The sequence below is a fragment of the Melospiza georgiana genome, chromosome 16, assembly GCF_028018845.1.
Source record: "Melospiza georgiana isolate bMelGeo1 chromosome 16, bMelGeo1.pri, whole genome shotgun sequence".
Lineage (NCBI taxonomy): Eukaryota > Metazoa > Chordata > Aves > Passeriformes > Passerellidae > Melospiza > Melospiza georgiana.
In genome coordinates, this window is record NC_080445.1 from 14,500,452 (window position 1) to 14,520,586 (window position 20,135).

A 20,135-nucleotide genomic window follows, 5' to 3' on the forward strand; every position below is an offset into this window, starting at 1 on the left:
AGCCCAGCATTTCAGTAATTTTGGGCTTTTTATAACCTAATACTTCACAAATAAAAGCCAGTGTAAGGTGGGCAGATTGAACTCTCCTCTGCAGACTGGGCTAAACTGGGCAGTGCTGTGGGAAGCCATACCCTGAAAGCACCAGTTTTATCCTTCTTCAGCTGTTCTTGCCCAGAATTAAACTGGATTAGCTCGTTTTTTGTTCATTAGTCTTAATATTTCAGAATTTATTCAAGCTCTACACTTAGATTCTTGTTGGGGTGAGGAGGCTGCCAGAGGCAGGAGAGGGAAGGTCCAACCTTCACCAGAACTTCAGTCAGGAAGGACCTTAATCAGTAAATTTATCTGGTTTTGGTCAGAAAACCACTGGGCCAAGGAAGTTTGGAATAGTTGGAGATTTCCTGCTGAAACATTGCTTACAGATCCTGTTTATGTCATCAGCTCTTCCACTAATCCCCACACCCTTGCTGAGGGAGGAGGGAAGGATCTTTTCTCCAGCACAGGGTATAGGGGAAAGTCACTTTTCCCTCATGGTCCCAGAGTTTATCCCAAAGTCTCTTCCTCAGGGGATTTCAGTGGAGGGGTCAAAACCCTGAAGAATTCTGTTGGCACCCCAGGACATGAATTAATACAAATCTGCAGCATCACACACATTTGCATGGCTGTTTTGCCTTTATTACTAATTTACAGTTTTATTTGGTACCAAAACATTGGGTGACACAGTAGAGCTGCTTTAGTTTGAGTCCTTATTAAACCATTTTAAGGAGTTGTCTGTTCTGAGGACCAGCACAAAAGTCAAGCTACATTAACTTGTCAAGTGGATTAGTTGTGAAACACACTTTTGGACATTTTAATTCAGAATTAAAGTGACTGTAATTGGATTTAGCTTACTTTGCTTTCAGAGTAAATTCAGGTAAATCAAATTAAGGTTCATTCAGTGTAGAGGTGTGGGCAGAAACCCTCATTATGGGCTACATGGAGCAACTGAAAATGTGAGCCAGGTTGGATGGGGCTTGGAGCAGCCTGGTCCAGTGGAAGTTGTCCCTGCCTGTGGGAGAGGGTGGAAGAAAATGAGTTTTAAGGCCCCTTCCAAGGCAAGCCCTTCCATGATTTTGTGATGGGAACTATTGAGGAGCAGTACTGGAGAATTTTGGGGATTTTTGGGACTTTATGATTAATTTTCCAAAGAAATGTCATGGGCAGCAAGTTGAATATAGATGGGAAGAAGAAGACAGCCAATAATTACAGCTGCAGCATCTGTGGAAGGACAAAAAACTGCAAATCCACAGTTCAAGCCTGAAGTTGTGTTTTGAACAGTTCTCTTAAAGGAGAGGGAATTTGCATTCTAAATAACCACCTATCAATGCTGAGGTAAAGAAAGGAGGTGAGTTCTCTTAACTGTGACCTCATCTCTGAAATTAGGGATGTTAGGTGAAGCAGAAAATAATGAGTTTTCACACTATCAGGTTTGTTTGAGGGCTTTTCAGTGATTAAAAAAAAAGCCCCAAACACTGAGTCTTGAATACAGAATAAATTCAATCACACTTTTCCAGCTGTGACTGTGTAACCCTCCATTCACCAGGCTGTGTGTGACTAAATGAGGACCCAGGTGACAGCTGTCCAAGAAAACCTGCAGTGCTCAGGCAGGTGTCACTGATGGAACAACCTGGCTTTTCTGGCTCATTCTCCCTCTTTGATAAATGCTCTCTGGGTGTTAAATGCCCCTCCTGTGATGGCAATGAATGTAATTAATTCCTGATGATGAATACATTTCCAGTAATCCAAATGACTTGCATTTTCATGCTATCTTTTTTTTTTTTTTGGGCAGGAAGCCTCTTTTTTGCCAGCTATTGCCACGTTGCCTGGATCCTGCAGTGTGAGAAAGGAGCTGCTGCTGCTGACCATTTGGCTGGCAAGCTGTGGCCAGGTGGCCACGGATCAGTGTGAGGGGCAGGTGCCTGACAAGGTGCTGGGAGCTGCCAACATCTACCAGGCCCTGGTGGCGTGGCTGCTGTCCCTGGTGAGTGCAGTTGTTGCAGACATCTTTTATGAAAAAATCCTTTCTTGGGATTTTTCCTTCTGAGAAGCTGCAGTTTCAGCAACAAAATGTAAACAATGATTATCTGATGCTGTGGAATGCAACAGGTGCATCTGTGATTAGCTCCTCTTAGATGTTTATAATTAATGGCCAATCAAGACAGAGCTATCTCGGACAGAGTCTGAGAGAGCTGCCTTTTGTTTTCATTCTTTTCTTTTCTATTCTTAGCTTAGCTAGCTTCTGAGGAAACCTTTTCCTTTCTTTTAAGTATAGTTGTAATGTAATATATATATATAAAATAAAATAATAAATCAAGCCTTCTGATCATGGAGTCAACATTCTCATCTCTTGCCTCATCCAAGAACCCCTGTGAACATGGTCATATGCAGTGACCTGCCACTAAAGGCTCTGGATGATGGGGGCTGTGTTTGGGCCTCCACTGAATACAAAATCACTCCTGAAATCTCCTTTTTCCACCCAACAGCTACAAAGCAGTGGCTGAACAAAGTGGAAATTATGTTTTAATTCACCTCGGAGTCTGTAAATAAAAGTGTGGCTGGAGTTGGTGGAGCTGGGTTGTGTGTGGAGTTTCTGAAGCAGTGAAAGATTGTTGAGCAGGATTTTCAGTGGTTCAAAGTGACTGCTGGCTCTTGGGCTTTGTCCTTGGCAGTGGACACAGGTTCCTGGTTTTCACCACTTGTTCTAGATAAGAACAGACCCTTCCTGATAGTCAAGAGTGCTGTGAACAAATGAGGGGCTGCCTTAATTGTCCTTTGTTTTCCTCCTCTGAAGAAACCACCCCATCCTCTCTCCTTCCCATCCATTTCACCCTTTATTCCCTAGGGAAAACAGTGTATTTTCCCTCCCCAATGTATATTTTTCCTTCCCACCCTTCTCAGTGGCCTTATTCTTTTCCCTGGGGAAAACTCTGGGATACCAATACTGATCCACACAGTCAAGGTAGATTTCACCCTGAGCAGCCAGGCTTTTAAATCACTTAAACCCCACTTAAACACAATTAATTGTTAATGATGTTCGTGCTTGCATTAAAACATTGCTAACATTCTTCAGTGTTAGTTCAGTGCTAATGAAAATTGCCACTGGAACAGCCCTGCATCCTGAATTTTCCTTTCAGACTCCTTAGCTTGTGACCAGCTGCACTGTGAGCTCTCTTCCCTTGTGTTATTGCCATTTAAAAAGCCACAACTGAGCTCTGATTTATAGCAATGCTCTCTGAGCCTGAAAGGGTTCCTCAGCTTCCAGGGCTGTGTCACTCTGCTGGGTGCAGGCTCACCTGTTCAGATGGATTTTGTGCCCAAGAAAAACTGGAGTAAATCCCTCAGTTTATTCTACACAGGCTCTGAAATGGCTGTTGGATAACAGTGAAGAAGTTTGCATTTCTTTCACTGATAGAATTGGATGTGATGGTGTTTGCAGGAGTCCCAGGATGAGGGAAGAGATGAGGATTTGACTCCATGTTTCAGAAGGCTTGATTTATTTTTTTATTATATATATATTATTAAAACTATACTAAAAGAATAGAAGAAAGGATTTCCTCAGAAAGCTAGCAAGCAAAGGAAGAAAAAAGGAATGATAACAAAATCCTGTGACTGACTGAGACAGTCTGAGCCAGCTGACTGTGATTGGCCATTAATTAGAAACAACCACATGAGACCAATCCCAGATGCAGCTGTTGCTGCAATTCCACAGCAGCAGGTAATCAATGCTTACATTTTGTTTCTGAGGCCTCCCAGCTTCTCAGGAGGAAAAATCCTAAGGAAAGGATTTTTCATAAAAGATGTCTGTGACAATTGGAAATGTTGAGGCATTTTTAGACCAAATTCTCATCTGGTAATCCATGCAATTCCATGGACTGGCTTGTGCAAATCAGCATTTCCTTGCTGATTCCATGGGAGATGTGCTGGATGCTGCCAGCTGGGAGCTGTGGTCCCCTGGATGGTGCAGAATTCCCCATGGGAATCCAGTGGAGGATTTGGTGCTGGTGTTTTGAGTGATCCAGCTCAGCTGTGCAGCAGTTTGAAAATCCAGCTTGGCCCTGTGCTGAAAACATATTTTTAAAGGCCTTTATCTCCCTGTAAATGCAGTAAATGCTGATAATGCACTAGAGACTGGTGATGGTATAAACCAGGAGAACAAGACTTAGAGTTTCTGTATCCACCAGAGCCCTATGAGGGAATTACAGTTCTATAGCTCAGATTTGCCTTGCTCTCCATCCAGAGCATGTTCTGGATCAGGCACCTCTGCTTTTCCTTTCTCCTGGCTTTGCTGATTCCCTGTGTCTGGCTTTCCCAGTGTTCTGCCCCTTTTCACCAGCTGCCCTGGACAGTTTGCAGCATCCCAGTGCCTTTCCAGGCTGTTTCAGGTGTCTCTCCTCTCTCTTTTCTAACTCATGATCAAGATTTTCATGTATTCTGCATGTTAAAGTGTATCATGTTTTATTTGACTTTGAGCAACCTAAAGAGCCAGGGCATAGTCTGTCCCCCTGGACCTTCTCCCTGGATCTAAACTGATATTCACAACAATAATTTATGCCTTGAGGTTGCAGAAGTCACTTTTTACCCTTTTTGCTTTAAATCAGATCTATAAACTGGAAAATAGAATGTTTGCCTCCCACACACGTGCACAAAAAATTCATGAAAAAGAAATCACCTCAGCCCAACTAAAAGGGCATTCACAGGATGGGGATTGCTGGGGTTTGGGGTGTCAGTTTGGGTTTCAGGGGAGCCTGCAGCAGCCCCTGGGCATGGCATCATCCCTTTGCATTGATTTGGAGCTGGGATTGGATTGATCTCAGTGTTACTGAGGAAGGCACACACAGTGCTGCTGTGACAGGAACATTCTGGGCAGCCTTGGCAGGGGCTCTGTGCTCACCCCTGCTGGCCCAGGGAAATAATGTGAATTCCTGCTTCCACACAGTGAAACTGGTGGAAGTCAGAGCCTGCAAGTCCTCATTGTGAAAATAAATCCCATGGCTTATCAAAAGCAATGTGTTATTCCTATTTAATTTGGTCTTTATTGATTTTTCTACTGGCTAAACCACAGCTAATCTACTAATCAAAGCACAGTTCTCCCTGGCTTGTTGTGGGGCTCTACTCAAAAGCAACAGAGCAAGTTAAAGGGTTTTTTTTCACTCCATCTAAAATGGAATTGTGTTCCAATGGATTTCCAGGTGCCTCCTGTGAAGAGGAAGGATGGTCCCACAGCTCCATTTGAGGTGGTGGGGCTGCAGCAGGCCTGGACAGAGGAAGGCTTGGCCCTCTATGCCTGCCTGGTGGCACCAGAGGAACCTTCAGCCCAGAGGCACGAGGCAGCAGTGAGTAGCAGCTTTTACACCTGGTAATTGTGCAGGCACTGCTGTGCACTGAGCACCAGGCTGGATGTGCCAGTTCAGGCTGAAATCCCAGTCTGGGCAGGATGGAACAGTGGAAAAGCTGCCCAGACTGGGATGGGGAACAGCCCAGTGAGGAATTGCTGTTACAGCTGATTGCCAACCCAAGCTGTCCTCACTTGTGCTGCAGTCAGGTCATGGCATCTAATTGTGATGGAGTGAATTTTACATCTGCATTGTCTCACCCTTCACATGAGACATGAGAAAATAGAATAAAAGTTTCTTAAATGCCTCTCAGTTGCCCCATCTCTGAGTCAGAAAAGGGCATAATCCAGCAATGCTGCTTTTAGGTTATGTGCAGGCCAGAAACCAGCTCTCTGTGGCATCATTTCTTGTGAATTGCTCATTAGCTGTAACCTCACACTGCAGAAACTGAGCTGCGTTTGGAGGAGACACATCTTTTGGCACCTATTCTGGTTTTTCCTCCTTTATTTTACCCATGTGAAGAGTGTGGCACGGGAGGAGGGATTATTTTTATTTGACTGCTAGGAACTGAGGCCTGGAAGCAGGACATGAACCTGTGCCCTCAATTTTGGTGGGCCCCAGAGCCTGAGCTGTGCAATAAAACTGGCAGGTCCTGCACACAGGCTGGGATTGGCACATGTGATGTAAAACATGAGGTGAACTGTGGGCAGATGTGATGTAAAACATGAGATGAACTGTGAGCACGTGTGATGTAAAACATGAGGTGAACTGTGAGCACATGGGATGTAAAACATGAGGTGAACTGTGAGCACATGTGATGTAAAACATGAGGTGAACTGTGGGCACGTGTGATGTAAAACATGAGGTGAACTGTGAGCACAGGGGATGTAAAACATGAGGTGAACTGTGAGCACATGTGATGTAAAACATGAGGTGAACTGTGGGCACGTGTGATGTAAAACATGAGATGAACTGTGGGCACGTGTGATGTAAAACATGAGATGAACTGTGAGCACATGTGATGTAAAACATGAGGTGAACTGTGGGCACATGTGATGTAAAACATGAGGTGAACTGTGAGCACATGTGATGTAAAACATGAGGTGAACTGTGGGCACGTGTGATGTAAAACATGAGGTGAACTGTGGGCACGTGTGATGTAAAACATGAGATGAACTGTGAGCACATGTGATGTAAAACATGAGGTGAACTGTGGGCACGTGTGATGTAAAACATGAGATGAACTGTGGGCACGTGTGATGTAAAACACGAGATGAACTGTGGGCACGTGATGTAAAACATGAGATGAACTGTGAGCACATGTGATGTAAAACATGAGGTGAACTGTGGGCACGTGTGATGTAAAACATGAGGTGAACTGTGGGCACGTGTGATGTAAAACATGAGATGAACTGTGGGCACGTGTGATGTAAAACACGAGATGAACTGTGGGCACGTGTGATGTAAAACACGAGGTGAACTGTGAGCACATGTGATGTAAAACATGAGATGAACTGTGGGCACGTGTGATGTAAAACAATAGGTGAACTGTGAGCACATGTGATGTAAAACATGAGATGAACTGTGCGAACATGGGATGTAAAACACGAGATGAACTGTCCTGAACACAGAGCTGTGAAATTGCAGCTCTGGGCTCTGCTGTGTTGGTTCTTTCACAGAGCTGGTTTGATACAGGCTCAAGCATCTTGTACCTAATTTATTTTTTTTTGGAGACAGCTTTTTTTTTTTAGTATTGCCACTCTTGCCTGGTCTAAATATCTGAGCAGTGTGGCCAGGTGGGTGTGGGGAGCAGCAATCCCTGTGTCCCCCAAATCTGAGAGCCACTTGCTTGAATATCTGTCCTGTGGCTGAGGAACCCTGGAGGTGCTGCCCTGTGCTCTGCTGAGTTCCTCTCAGGTGCCTCAAAGTAACTTCTGTGGCTTCAGTGGATTTTCTACCCTGGTTTTGTCTGTTTCATCCCCAGATCTCTGTGTTATACCTGCTGGCCACACCATGGGGAGCCTAAATGGATCAGGATGTGTGAACATGGTTTTAAAACACACTTCAGCATCCCCTTCACTTGCAGCTGCTGCCTGGGAGCAGCAAAAATTGAATTTCCCATGTTGTATCACAAAACCTAGAGTTTCACAGCTGTGGCTCCAGTGATCCTGACAATAAATAATGGATGTTGGCACCAAATGTCATGATTAAAACACTACCAAAAAAAGCCCAGCCTAAACAATGAGCAGCTTTTCCACTGGAGATTGAGCAGAGGCTGAAGAGTTCAGGCTCTGCTGGACTGGACAAGGACTTGGTGTTGGCAATTGAATTCAACCAGAATGTGATAAATAATGAAAGATACACAGATGACAGTGAAGTGGCCAGTAATTAAGAAATTGATGGCTCAGAGTCCCCTTTTGGGGCTGGAAATGGACTCTGGGCTCTACACATTAGTATTAAAACATAATTTGTCATCATGGTTAACATTTACAGATACTTGATATTTTTTGTGTAATCCAAAGGTCTTAAAGTCTCTCTAAATTCTTATAAATTCTCAAATCCTTATAAGGTGTTTCCTCTGTGGAGCAAAGAGAATGGAGGGACAGAGCCTGACCTGCTCTCTGCTGATTCCAGCTGAGGGCTTGGCCAAAGCACCAAAATTATTGAGCACTGATTATGCTCAAAATATTTCCCCAGGGTTACAGAACAGAATGAACTTCTGAAGCTGTGGGCTCAGGCTGTCCTGAGTGTTTGGTTGGAGCTGGGAAGGGTTAAATCACATCCTGGTGGAACAAACTGTGCAGTTTCTCCAGTCCTTCTCATGGAATCACAGAATGGTTTGGATTGGAAGGGGCCATTCAAGGCCATCCACTCCCAATCCCTGCAAGAAGCTGGGACACCTAATGTGAGAAATAAATGAATTTGTAGAGAATTCTTAAAGCATATTTTATCTAAAGGACATTAGGTACTGGGCTAAAACTCTTAACAGGCATTCCTTAGTATACAACTTGCTTATTTATATTCATTGGTAATGCTACAGCAATAGCCATTGTTGGTTTTGGTTGAATTGCCATTGGAGCATTGTAAGTAAGAGCTGAAATCATCAGCTCTTAATTACAATTTGGTGAGATGATAGTTGGGAAAATTGAAAGTCTAAGAATTCTATTACTGTCCTTGTCTATACTTAGAAATTCTTGTCTTTGTTGTAAAGTGTTAGTAACTCTTGTGGGAATGCATTCATGGTAAAAGTGTATTAATTTGGAAGTTGCCAGTTCACATTGTGAACAGCAACCTTTCATTATCCCAGGTTGCTCCAAGCCCTGTCCAGCCTGGCCTTGGGCACTGCCAGGGATCCAGGGGCAGCCACAGCTGCTCTGGGCACCCTGTGCCAGGGCCTGCCCACCCTGATCATGACAAACTTCTGAGGTCAGCTCTGTTGCACAGCAGTGACATTTCAGGTGTTGGGGCAGCTCTTCCAAGCAGGACTTGGGTTTCCTGTCCCTCATTAGAGGCTCTTTGTGCTAGCACTGACTTGTGTCAATCTTTCTTTCCTGAGGCATTTGTAGAGCTGCTGCTTTCCCCAGCAGAGATCAGAGCTGGGAGGAACAACACGAGTTGGGATGTCAGCGCCAGCAGAGACAAGGAAAATGACAGCAAGGCTCTCTGTTCCTGCCCTTGGGCAGCTTCAGCTGCTGGGGAGAGAAATGTGGACTTTATTCTTCACACTGCAGCCTCAGCCTCTCACTGTCCTGTCAATGTGCAAGTGTCAGTGGCTGAATTGAAAAACAACATCCTGTTGGGGCACTTACTGGTTCTTGTTCCAGTTGTCTCCTGTGGGCACAAAATGACACTTTTCAGGCCTTAACTTTAAAATATGATTGGGTTTCCAGGTACTTTGTTGCATCTGTTTGCTATAAGAATTTAGGGAGACCTTAAGCTACTTTTTTTTGGATTATGCAAAAATGACCAAGTATCTGTAAATGTTAACCATGATGACAAATTATGTTTTAATACTAATGTATAGAGCCCAGAGTCCATTTCCAGCCCCAAAAGGGGCCTCTGAACCATCAATTTCTTAGTTACTGGCCACTTCACTGTCATGTGTGTATCTTTTATTATTTATTACATTCTGGTTCTCTGCCCCAAGGTCTAATAGTTATAAATAGAATTATAATGGTGGCTTCTCCAGGAAAAAGCTCCCGTTCTTTGCACATCAAGAAGTCTTTTGACTTATTCAACTGGGATGGCATCTATTCCTATATCCAGTGGTTCTGCTATTTTTCCTCTCATTTTTATCAGCTTTTTTGGGGGTGATTTTATTTCTGTCCTCCTCCAAACAGCTAATAGAAGTGAGGCAGATTTCAACATCCCTGCCTGGTCTTGGCTTCTTGTTGTCAGAAGAAATGTCAAAACACTCACCTCCTGTAATTCCTGTGTGCTGATGGACAGGCTGCAGTTCCATGTCTGATGGGAATGAGATTTGTGCAGCCTGTGCTCTCTGCCAGGCATTCCCAGTTATCCCACTGGCAGAGCTGTGGGCAGCTCTGGGGCTCCTCTCTGCCCCTCCATCCCTTCATTCTCTGCAGGCTCAGAGGAGCTCCCAATCTCCTTGTCTTTTGATTTGGGGTTTTCCTCCTTGAGCTTCACTTTTTAGGTACAGTAATCACAGAGTGATGGAATTTCCTGAGTGGGGAGGGACCCCCAGGGATCATCCAGCCCAGCCCCCAGCCCTGCACAGACCCCCCAGCACTCCCACCCTGTGCCTGGGCACTGTCCAATCTCTCCTGGAGCTGTGGCAGCCCCGGGGCTGTGCCCATTCCCTGGGGAGCCTGGGCAGTGCCAGCACCTCTGGGGGAAGAACCTTTCCCAAAATCCAGCCTGACCCTGCCCTGCCCAGCTCCAGCCATTCCCTGTCCCTGTCCCAGGGATCAGAGCTGCCCCTGGGGAGGAGCTGCAGCCCCCCCTGAGCTCTGCCCTCAGTCTCCTCCTCCAGCTGAACAATCCAAGTGCCCTCAGCTGCTCCTCAGACCTCAGACATGTTCCTGCTCTGGACACTCCAACAGCTTCAGATCCTTCTGATATTGTGGCACCCACACCTGCCCCAGAGCTGAGATGAGGCTGCAGCAGTTCCTTCTCTTCCCTCTGAGTTACTGGTGGAGAGATGTTCTGCACAGTTGCTGAGTCTGTTAATTTCTAATTAGGTCTCCTTGAGGTCACTGGTTTTATTCTCTGAAAGTCTTGCTAATTAAGAATCAACCTGAAGAACAATGAGCCTTAGAGGGGAGGTTAAATGATGGAAAACTGTAGTTTAGCAGTGCAGTATTCAATATTAATGTAACAGTATTAATTAAGCCTCAATCTTTAAAACAAAACAAAACAAAACAAAACAGAATAGTCTGGGTTGGAAGAGACCTTAAAGCTCATCTAATTCCAACCCTCTGCCATGGGCAGGGACAGCTTGCCCTGGACCAGATTGCTCAGTGCTCTCTGCACCCTGGCACTGAACACTCCAGGGATGGGGCACCAACACCTGTTTTCATTTATATCCCTAAGAAAGTCTTTGGAAGTTAATGTTTCATTGTGTTGGGCTGGTTCATGGCCCTGTTTATGGGATTTTCTCCCCCTCTGAGGGTGGTGGAATCTGCTTTGGAGCAGGGTTTGAGAGCTGATGGATGGGATGAGATGGGATGAAGGGTACAGGGTGTCACACCAGGGGTTGGTTTGGAGCATCTGAGGGCAGCTGGGTGGAACTGGGGTCTGGGGTGGCTCTGGGCAGAGGAGGAGCTGCTGCAGCTGCAAGGTGCAGACAGAGTTTCTGAAACCATCACCAAAGCTTTTTAACCACTGGCTCTTTGCAGACTGCAGAACATCTCCAGGGATCACCCAGCTTTTACCAGAAGATTTCTGCATTTCTGACTTCTACATGGCTTCCAGATGTTATCTGGTGGAGAGATGAACTGGCCAGTCACTTCCAAAAGAAGCTGTGCCCACTTGTTCCTGCAATTCCCTCTGTCCTGCTCAGTAATATCATTGCTGTTAATCCTGACCCTCAGGTACTGTACACAAGTGCTTGGACTTCTGGTATTTTTTGATCAGGTCCAGTAAAAGTTGTTTTTCCAGTATTCTCATTTGCTTTAGCAAAGGATTTAAACAGAGTTTGAAAGCAAATGCTTCTAATATTAGAATATTCTGTGATTTTAATATCTGTGGATTTCCAGGGAAGTGTGTGAGCTCCAAGGACACAGCACCTCTCCAAACCAAGTGCTTCCAATCTCTTGCCGGCCTGGAAATGTCTGCAGGAGCACTCACTGCTGTCCAGAAGCTGAATAATAATTAACCTTTCACTTCTGTCAGATTAGCAAGTGCTCCATAACAAATATTCCACCAATGAATTATTACAAGTATTCCTTATACTAATTGGGGGAATTTATTCCTTATGGGCACCCAATGTTGCTTTTAGGCCTTTACACCCTTTCCTACCTTGGTGTAAATATTTAGAGTGGGTTTTCAAAGCAGCACTGAATATGACCTGATTTCTGTATCTTTTGTTTTGTTTATTTCTTTCCCACAGCAGCACCAGCCTTTGGACAATTGTGCTCTTTTCCCAATATTTGTAAATGAACAAAACCCTTGAGACACAATTCCAGGGAATGGCAAAGCCTGCAAATTCTTGTTCACAATGAAGTTTTAATTTTGAAAATGATGTAGCATGAGAACTCTTCTGCCATTTCAACCAGATTTGGGGATTACCATGACTCTGTGAGAATCAATGCCATGAAAGCTTAGGGGTTTAGCAGTGCACTTAGCAATTTGCCTAAAGGTTTATCCCACTTGTGTGCAGGAAAAGGAGGCTTAGTGTTGTTGATTTGCAGTCACTGTGGCTTTCAAGCAGAAGCAAGAGCCATAAAGAGTCTGACTACTGGTAAAAGATAAATCTGCTCCATGCTTTTTAGGCATAAAATAAGGCAGCATTTAAAACAGCCAGGGCTTTTATGCAAATCCCTTATTAGAGGAATTATAAATCATTAGGAATTGAACAGCAAGATAGCAGGCACTTTCAGTGGGTGGATCTTTGCCTTGATGCCATGGAAAACATGATGTCAGTTTAAAAACCACATTCTCTTCCCATCAAATGCTCTGTGCCCCCCAGGCCTGAGTGAGGCTGAGACCACTGTGTGCTGTGGCTTCTTCACAGAGTTATGGAATCACAGCATGGTTTGGGTTGGAGGGACCTTAAAGCCCATCCTGTTCCACCCCTGCCATGGCAGGGACACCTCCCACTGTCCCAGGCTGCTCCAAACCCTGTCCAGCCTGGCCTTGGACACTGCCAGGGTGGAACAGCCACATTTTCATAGCTGGTTAGGCAGCAGGGCTGATTTCCAAAGCTGGGCTCAATGAGCCACTCTCTCAGCAGGCAGCAGCTCACCCTGATGTCTGCCCTGGAGCTTTGCAAAGTGCTACCAACTGAGAATGTTCCCAAGTGTCATTAAAATACAACCAAAAAGTGCTGCATAGAGAACTCAGTATCATCTTCTTTTAACTTCTTTGGTCTGAAGGTTTGGTACAAGGCCAGTGATCCATGCTTTGCTTTTTGTACATTTGTGTTTGTTTTGAGGTAGTGTGTACAAAACTAAGCAGCTCAAAGAAGCTGTGCCCACGTGGAGGAGGAGCATGCAGTGAATCCCTGCTTTTGCTCCAGGTAGATCAGAGTCTGAGAGAGAAATCTTGGCAGGATGGTGGAAAAAAAATGGGCAGAAATGGAGACAGAGGGAAGCTGTTGTGTACGAGCAGCTCTGTGTGTGATCTGGGGAGCAATTGCCAGCAGTAATTGTAATAACCTTTATGCTTTTTGTTTGTTAGTGCATGAGCCAATGTCTTGTTTTCAGTCAATTTGTCTGCTGGATTTTCTGCCTGTTCTGGACCTCAAACAGATTGCTTTGCCTGTGCTGGTTTTTGGAGGCATTTTTATGAGTACTGTGCAATGAGCCCATTAACCTGCAGCAATTCACTGCTGATAGGAGCAGCAGCTCACAATGCAGGCATTAAAGCCCAGCTTGGGCTGGGAGTGACACCAGCCCTGTGGAAGCTGCTAACTGTAAGGTCCCCTGTCAGCAGAAAGAGGATTTCTTCATTTTAGCATAAAATAAAAGTATTCTGCTGCTAAGCCTCAGGATGCAAACTCTCACCTTAGGGATACAGACAGCACACATAGAGAAAGTGTTGGTGCTGCATTTCCCCAGCCTGTTTGCTCCATGCTGGAGTTCTTTTCCTCTCCCTCAGCTCTTCTGGACATTGGGACATTTGCCCAAAAGGTTCAACTTTTGATGGTCATTTTCCAGAGCATCTCCTTGAACTCCCAGCCTGTGCAGGTGCCTGCCAGGACAGAGTCAGGGCACAGCAGCATTTCCAGGGAGCTTTTAAGGAAGAAGGGGAACCTCCAACCCTCCTTCTCTGTCCACAGACATCCCTAAGTCAAGGTGAAGGAGATTTCTTACTTTAAGTCCCAGAAAACTGATTTTGTTGCACCTCCTGATGATCAGTTCCCCTTGTGCTGTTCCTTTATTTGCTTCCCTGCTCTGACACAAAGTTTGTGTAGGTTTTTCAAATAGCAATGATTAAGGGCAGGTCTATACAAAGTTTCCTCCTTACTTTTTGCTTAAGCAAAGCTCAATTTTTTAATTTTTATTTTTTTTCTGGTTAATTATAGATAAGAATCCCAGAACTGGGTCCAGGGAGCTGAATTTGCCCCAGTATTGTGACCCAGGCCTGCTGAAAATGCCCAGCAGCACAAGACTCACCTAACAGCGAGGCTGATGTGTGGCAGGGGGCTGGCAGAAAGTAGAGCAGTTCTTTCATGTGGAATTTCAGATTTCTGGGCTTTCCCTGCTGGAGTTGATGTTAACTGTGTTGCCATAGGAGCTCTCACACACAGAAGCTTTGAAAGTTGCATATTTTATTTCACATTCTGAAATAACCATGTTGGATACACGAAGAGCTGGCCATTGCTGCTGGAATTTGAAATCCCTGTGGAAAGCAGCCCCAGATGCAGCACTTGTTGCTCTGTGCACTTGAGGCACAGATTCAGAGCTGAGATTCCCAGGCTGTGTGTGCAGCCTCTGAAGGGGCAGTGGGAGGCACTTGCAGAGGCTCTTTCAGCTCTGTGAGTCTGTGTTTGAGATGAGCTCAGTGAGAACACTGAGCTCCCTGGGCTTTGAGTGCTGTGACATTATTTCATTGACAAGTACCATGGCCTTGGCCCTGCTGAGTTGCCTTCAGCATCTTCCACTGTCTTTTGCTGTGACAGCTTTTAATTTCAGTGCTGAGGGAGGCATGCTCAGGGAGCTGCTGCTCATCACCACAGCTTTTTATCAGCTTTTCACCCAACCCTGCAGTGGCTGTGTGGGCACTGCCTTTCACACATCCCCAGCTGCAGCCACTGGGCTTTGCTGTGGGTCAGTGCCTGTGCTGGGGCAGTTATGGTTTGATTTGGGGTTTTCTCCATGTGTTCTCTCTCATTTCATGCTGTGTGAGCAGCACCCAAGCTGGGCCATGTTTTGGGATGGAAATGCTGCCTGAGCTCCCTGGAGAATTTGCTAAGCTCCCAGATTTAGTTCCCCACATTGCTGTGAGCTCCCAGCTTCGGTTCACGGCCCAGGGCTGTGCTTTCCTCCTCCAAAGCTTGAAAGATCTGATTGTTGTGCAGCTGAACTGGGCATTAGGGAGGGATAAAACACCCAGGACAGCTCCTCCACATGGGCTCATGTAGGAGCATTGCGGGTAGCACGGTCGGGACAGAGACAGAGATCTCTGTAGCCAGGTCAGGAACTTGGGGTTTATTGCAAAGGGCCTGGGGGCAGGGCCCTGCTGGGAGCTGCCAAACACAGCTCAGAGCAGGCTGAGAGAAGAGAGGGGGAGAGAGGATGAGAGGGTGAGAGAGCAAGAGGGTAAGAGAGCAAGGTTCCCATTGCAATACAATAAATCTTCTTCTGTGTTGAATATTCTAATTCTCACTAACCAATCAAGTACAAGATACAAATCCTATAGCATTTCCATACAGCCTATAAGAATCATTACATCACCATACTGTGTTACATTTTAAACCCTATAAACTCCTCTTTGGGCCCCTTCTGCCAAGCTGGCAGGGTCTGCTCTGACCCTTGGGCCTGCCTGCAAGCAGAGGGTGTTGTTCCATCAAAAGGGGATTACCTTCAGCCAGCCACACCATTGTTTTCCAGTTGTTCAGTAACTGAGGTATCTCAAAGCTTGCTTGCATTTGAATCTCACTTATAGTTTCCATAGTCTCAAAATCTTTTGCCAGGCAATCATATCTATAAGGCTTTCCTGTTTCATCTTCCCCACCAGGCTCACCCAAAGCAGAGGTGGCAGGATGAGTCCTGCAGCATTGGCAGTGCCAGCCATGGAGCCAGCACTCAGCTCTGGGACTTCCAGGCTGAAGCTGTAAAGCAAGAGCTTCAAAAGGACAGGTTCATCCTGCCCTCTGCTTTCAGGCCTTGCCTGTGGCTTCTCTTTATCTGAGGCAGTGGAAAGGCTCAGGTCTTGCCTGGCTGGCAGCCTGAGTGTGCAATGCAGCCAGCTCACCTTGTACCAGCAGCTTGGGTGAGAGCACATCTGGCTGGAGATCCCATATGGATAAGGCTTGTCTGGGGGAGAAATGTTTGTCCTGGCATTCATCTATTTACATTTATAGAAAATAATCCACAGCTGCAGCCCAGAATGGCTGTACCTTCAGGAGGCAGAAGGTGACATCCTGGCCCTGGCTGAATCCTGCTGGAGTCTGGCATTTATTTTCATAGAGCCAGGAGTTCAGGCAGCCCCTGGCATTTGTAAATAAAACCCCCTAACCTTTAGAAGGAGGAAGGACTACACTGATGTCTACCAGAGCTGGCACAAAGATGAAAGCACAGCTTGGAGAGGAATAAAATATTAGAGGTTTTCATTCTTCCTAAAATTTGTCAGCTTACATTTAGATTGTGTCCATCACTCATTATTCCTGAAAAGAGCAGCTTTAAAGAATTCTCAAGCTGCAGTGCTTTGCCATTGGTGCTGCTGGGCACAAAGCTGGGAGCTGCTCTCTCATTCTGTCTTCTGTGGTTTAAGATCTCCCCTTCTCAGTCCAGAAGGGGAGCAAAAGGAAGTGAGATCCATTTCAAACTGTCTGAAATCCACTCACCACAACTGGAAGGAAAACAAGGAAGAAAGGAAGGAAGACAAGTTAAGGAAGACTGCATGTCTCCCTTGCTGAGCCCTCTCCATCTCAGACTTTTTGCTGCCTGTGGTTTTTATAAGCTACAAGAATGTAGAGTTTGGTGGGTGATTGGTTGATGATTTATCATCATGGTTTGTATTTTTGGTTGGTTTCTTTGGGCTGGTTAGTTCTGGGGTTAGTTCTGTGTTTGTTTGGAGGTGGTTGTGGAGTGATGATGACAGTTGGTTATTGGTTTTGATACTAGGAAATATAGAGGAAGGTTAATTGAAAGTGTATTGATGACAAATGATTTGGATAATGTAGGGATACATGGTTTAATTATTTGACAAAAAAAAAGTCAAGATAAAAAAAATTGCATAAAATGGAATTTAAATACTAGTTCCTAGTAAATGATAAAATAATTAATATGTCTGGCAACCTGTACTAAATTCTGCAGCCATCTGAAGGGAACATGTACACTGGGGAGGGAGGATGTGCAGAGAACACACTCAGCATTGTGTTCATCTGGGTTCTACCAGGAAAATTGTGCTCCTGCACAGGCAGCAGGGAGAGGAGAGAGTTTGAGAGTGATGTGCCTCATTCAGGGGCAGGATGTGGTGAATCCCATCAGACATGAGCCTTGCTGAGTGACAGAGAGAGAGGGAAATGCTTTCTCAGCTGGGCCTGATGTGCTCAGCAGGGCTGGCAGGGAGAGGTGACCTGAGCCCAGAACTCCCCCCTGGCTCTGCAGGCTCTGCCAGTGCAGCATCCTGCTCTGAGGGGTCTGGTGTTGTCTCACAGAGATAATGGCTGAGCAGAACTTTGCCTTGTGTGTGAGATGAGATTGTGGAGTACATGGGGATGCTTCCTGCAGTTTCTGTTTTCCTGCTGGGACTGGGAACAGCCTGGAAGAGTCCTTGCAACTCAGGAGACTCTCTCAGATCACCTGACAGCAAAAGCTCTTCCTTTGTTGTCAGAGATGGGAACAGAAAACACTGGAAGCACAAAGAGGGGATCACAGGCTTGGTCATATTTCTGTGTGACAGTTGAATATTCATGGCTTTGCTGCAGCTCCAGTCTCCTCTGAAATGTGCTTATTCTTCTTTCTGCTGAGGATTTTACAGCATGTTTTTGTTCTCCTGTGAGTTTCCTTCCCAGAACTGTCTGCCTTCATCTGGGTAATATTATCTGAACCAAAGCAGGAGCTTGGGGTTTCTTTTAAATGCTTTTGGAAAAACTGGTGTGCTCAATCCTAGCTGTGGCACAAAGTGGTCTTTTCCAGGGTCTTAAGGTGACAGAAGCTGGAATTTGTCACCCAAACCAAATAAGGATAAATTGGCACAAAGGAATAACTAAAACCAGGAGTTTATGGATGTGCCCTCCCTCCCTGCTCACCCTGATCAGGGCAGTGTGGATGGAGAGGATGTCAGTGCTGTAAGAAGCCCTGGAGACACACATGGGGATGGTTATGGTTCATGAGTCTGGGCTTTGAAACCTGTCACAGCAGAAGTCAGAGCATCCCTGGGGCTGTGCAGCTGCTGCTGCCTGAGTGCAGGAGCCTTCCTCCCTGGGAGGAGGCTTTTCCAGGAGATGGGAGGTTGGTACAGGGCTCAGAGCCTCACTGTGTTTCCAGGTAGGGATCTGTGACCGTGTTCACAGGGGTCTGAGGATGAGGGAAGAGATGAGGATCTGACTCCATGTTTCAGAAGGCTTGATTTATTATTTTATGATATATATTACATTAAAACTATACTAAAAGAATAGTTTTAAGAAGAAGGATTTCATCAGAAGGCCGGCTAAGAATAGAAAAGGAAAGAATGATAACAAATGTTGTGTTTCAGACAGACAGTTTGAGCCAGCTGACTGTGATTGGCCATTAGTCAGAAACAACCACATGAGACCAATCCCAGATGCACCTGTTGCATTCCACAGCAGCAGATAATCAGTGTTTACATTTTGTTCTTGAAGCCTCTCAGCTTCTCAGGAGGAAAAATCCTAAGGAAAGGATTTTCCATAAAAGATGTCTGTGACAGTGATCAAAGGCTGGGCTGCTTCTTCACCACTCTGAGGGTTTGGAGAGTCTCCTCTCCTCTCCTCCCACCAGGGACAGGTCAGCACTCAGAGCTGATGCTTCCACAGGCTTGGGAAAGGATTTACAGCGGCTGTGATGTTGGAGGAGTGACAGGAACCAGCCCTGAGGTGAAATTCTCACACCCACCCTCTTGTGGAACATTAAAAGTAGCACTAAAGTAACATAAACAGTGTCCAAGTTCTTTCAGTCACAGAAGGTTCCTGCAGAGGATCCCCCTCTCTTTTTGTGCCCAAAAGGGCTCAGCTCAGTATTAAACAACTGGCTCCATGCAATTCTCTCCTCCCTCACAGGGAAAGTGACTTTCTGCCTCTTCTTTCCTGTTGATGGCACAGGAAGGCTGTGTCAGGAGCTTTCCACTGGACATTACAGCCAGGCTGGACAAAGCAGGGCGCTCATCCTACAGCCACCTCTGCTTTCTAATCCACGAGGAGAAGGATTTTCTGGGAGAAATAAGACTTTTCAACCTCTGTTCTCTGTTGGTTTGTGAACTCCCATTCAGGTTGGCTGTTGGAAAACAGATGTGACAGATGACAGGAACAATTCCCACAGGCCTTGCTTCCCAGATGTGGCCTTGGAGCAGCATTCTGGGATCCCCGTGGATCCACACCTTACACCAGGATATGTATTTGCCTGATTTCAAGCAAATATCTCATGAATCCCCTTGGATTTTTCAGCCTGGGTTTCCACCTGGAATCCCCTTGGATTTTCCACCTTGGATTTTCCAGCCTGGATTTCCATCTGTAATCCCCTTGGATTTTCTCCTTGGATTTTCCTTGGATTTTGCAGCCTGGATTTTCCAGCCTGGATTTCCACCTGGATTTTCCTTGGATTTCCCAGTCTGGATTTCCATCCTGGAATCCCCTTGGATTTTCCCCCTTGGATTTTCCTCCCTGTGCCCTGGAGCTGGATGATTATCCTGCAGGTTTCTATGGAAATAGAGGCTGGTGCTGGTTTGAGCACATTTGTCTCTTCTTTTCCTTCTGGAGTATTCACAGACAGGAGTTTTGTTCAAGGAACAGCTGGAATAAATAGGAAATTGGGATTTTGCTGCATTCCCACTCTGTAGGGTTTGTCTGGGCTCACTGCACTGTGCCACTGCTGCAGACAGGAGCTGGCATCATGCACTGGCAATGGGGAAGATCCCTTTCCTAAAATCTCCTTTTCCTCTGATGATATTTTCCACAGCAACCAAGTGTAATGTCAGCAGTGGAGGCTGGGGATTGATGGATTGCAGGACAGAATGCACAGATCCGCTGGGAGATGCCAAAGCCCTTGGTTTGGTGCAGTTGATTTGACTGAAACAGAGAGAAAAGTGAAATCCCCAGTTCTGATTTCAGGCAACTATCTCATGAAGCACAGGAAACAGAGGAAGGAGACAACACAAAAGGTTGCTGAAGTGGAAAGGCAGTTGTCAGAGGGGCTTTAATATTCAAATGAATTTCATTTTCTGGTTGTTACTTTGAAA

The 20,135-nt window shown here is 45.6% G+C and overlaps 1 protein-coding gene across 1 annotated transcript in view; it reads left to right on the forward strand.

Annotated features, from left to right (window-relative positions):
* DNAAF8 (dynein axonemal assembly factor 8) overlaps positions 1–20,135 on the forward strand; it is a 111,013-nt gene that overhangs the window by 27,596 nt on the left and 63,282 nt on the right. Inside the window, exons 12-14 of the mRNA XM_058035841.1 lie at positions 1,829–2,020; positions 5,229–5,372; positions 11,231–11,425. Coding sequence (XP_057891824.1) covers positions 1,829–2,020; positions 5,229–5,372; positions 11,231–11,425 — 531 coding nt within the window. The remainder of the gene's footprint in view (positions 1–1,828; positions 2,021–5,228; positions 5,373–11,230; positions 11,426–20,135) is intronic.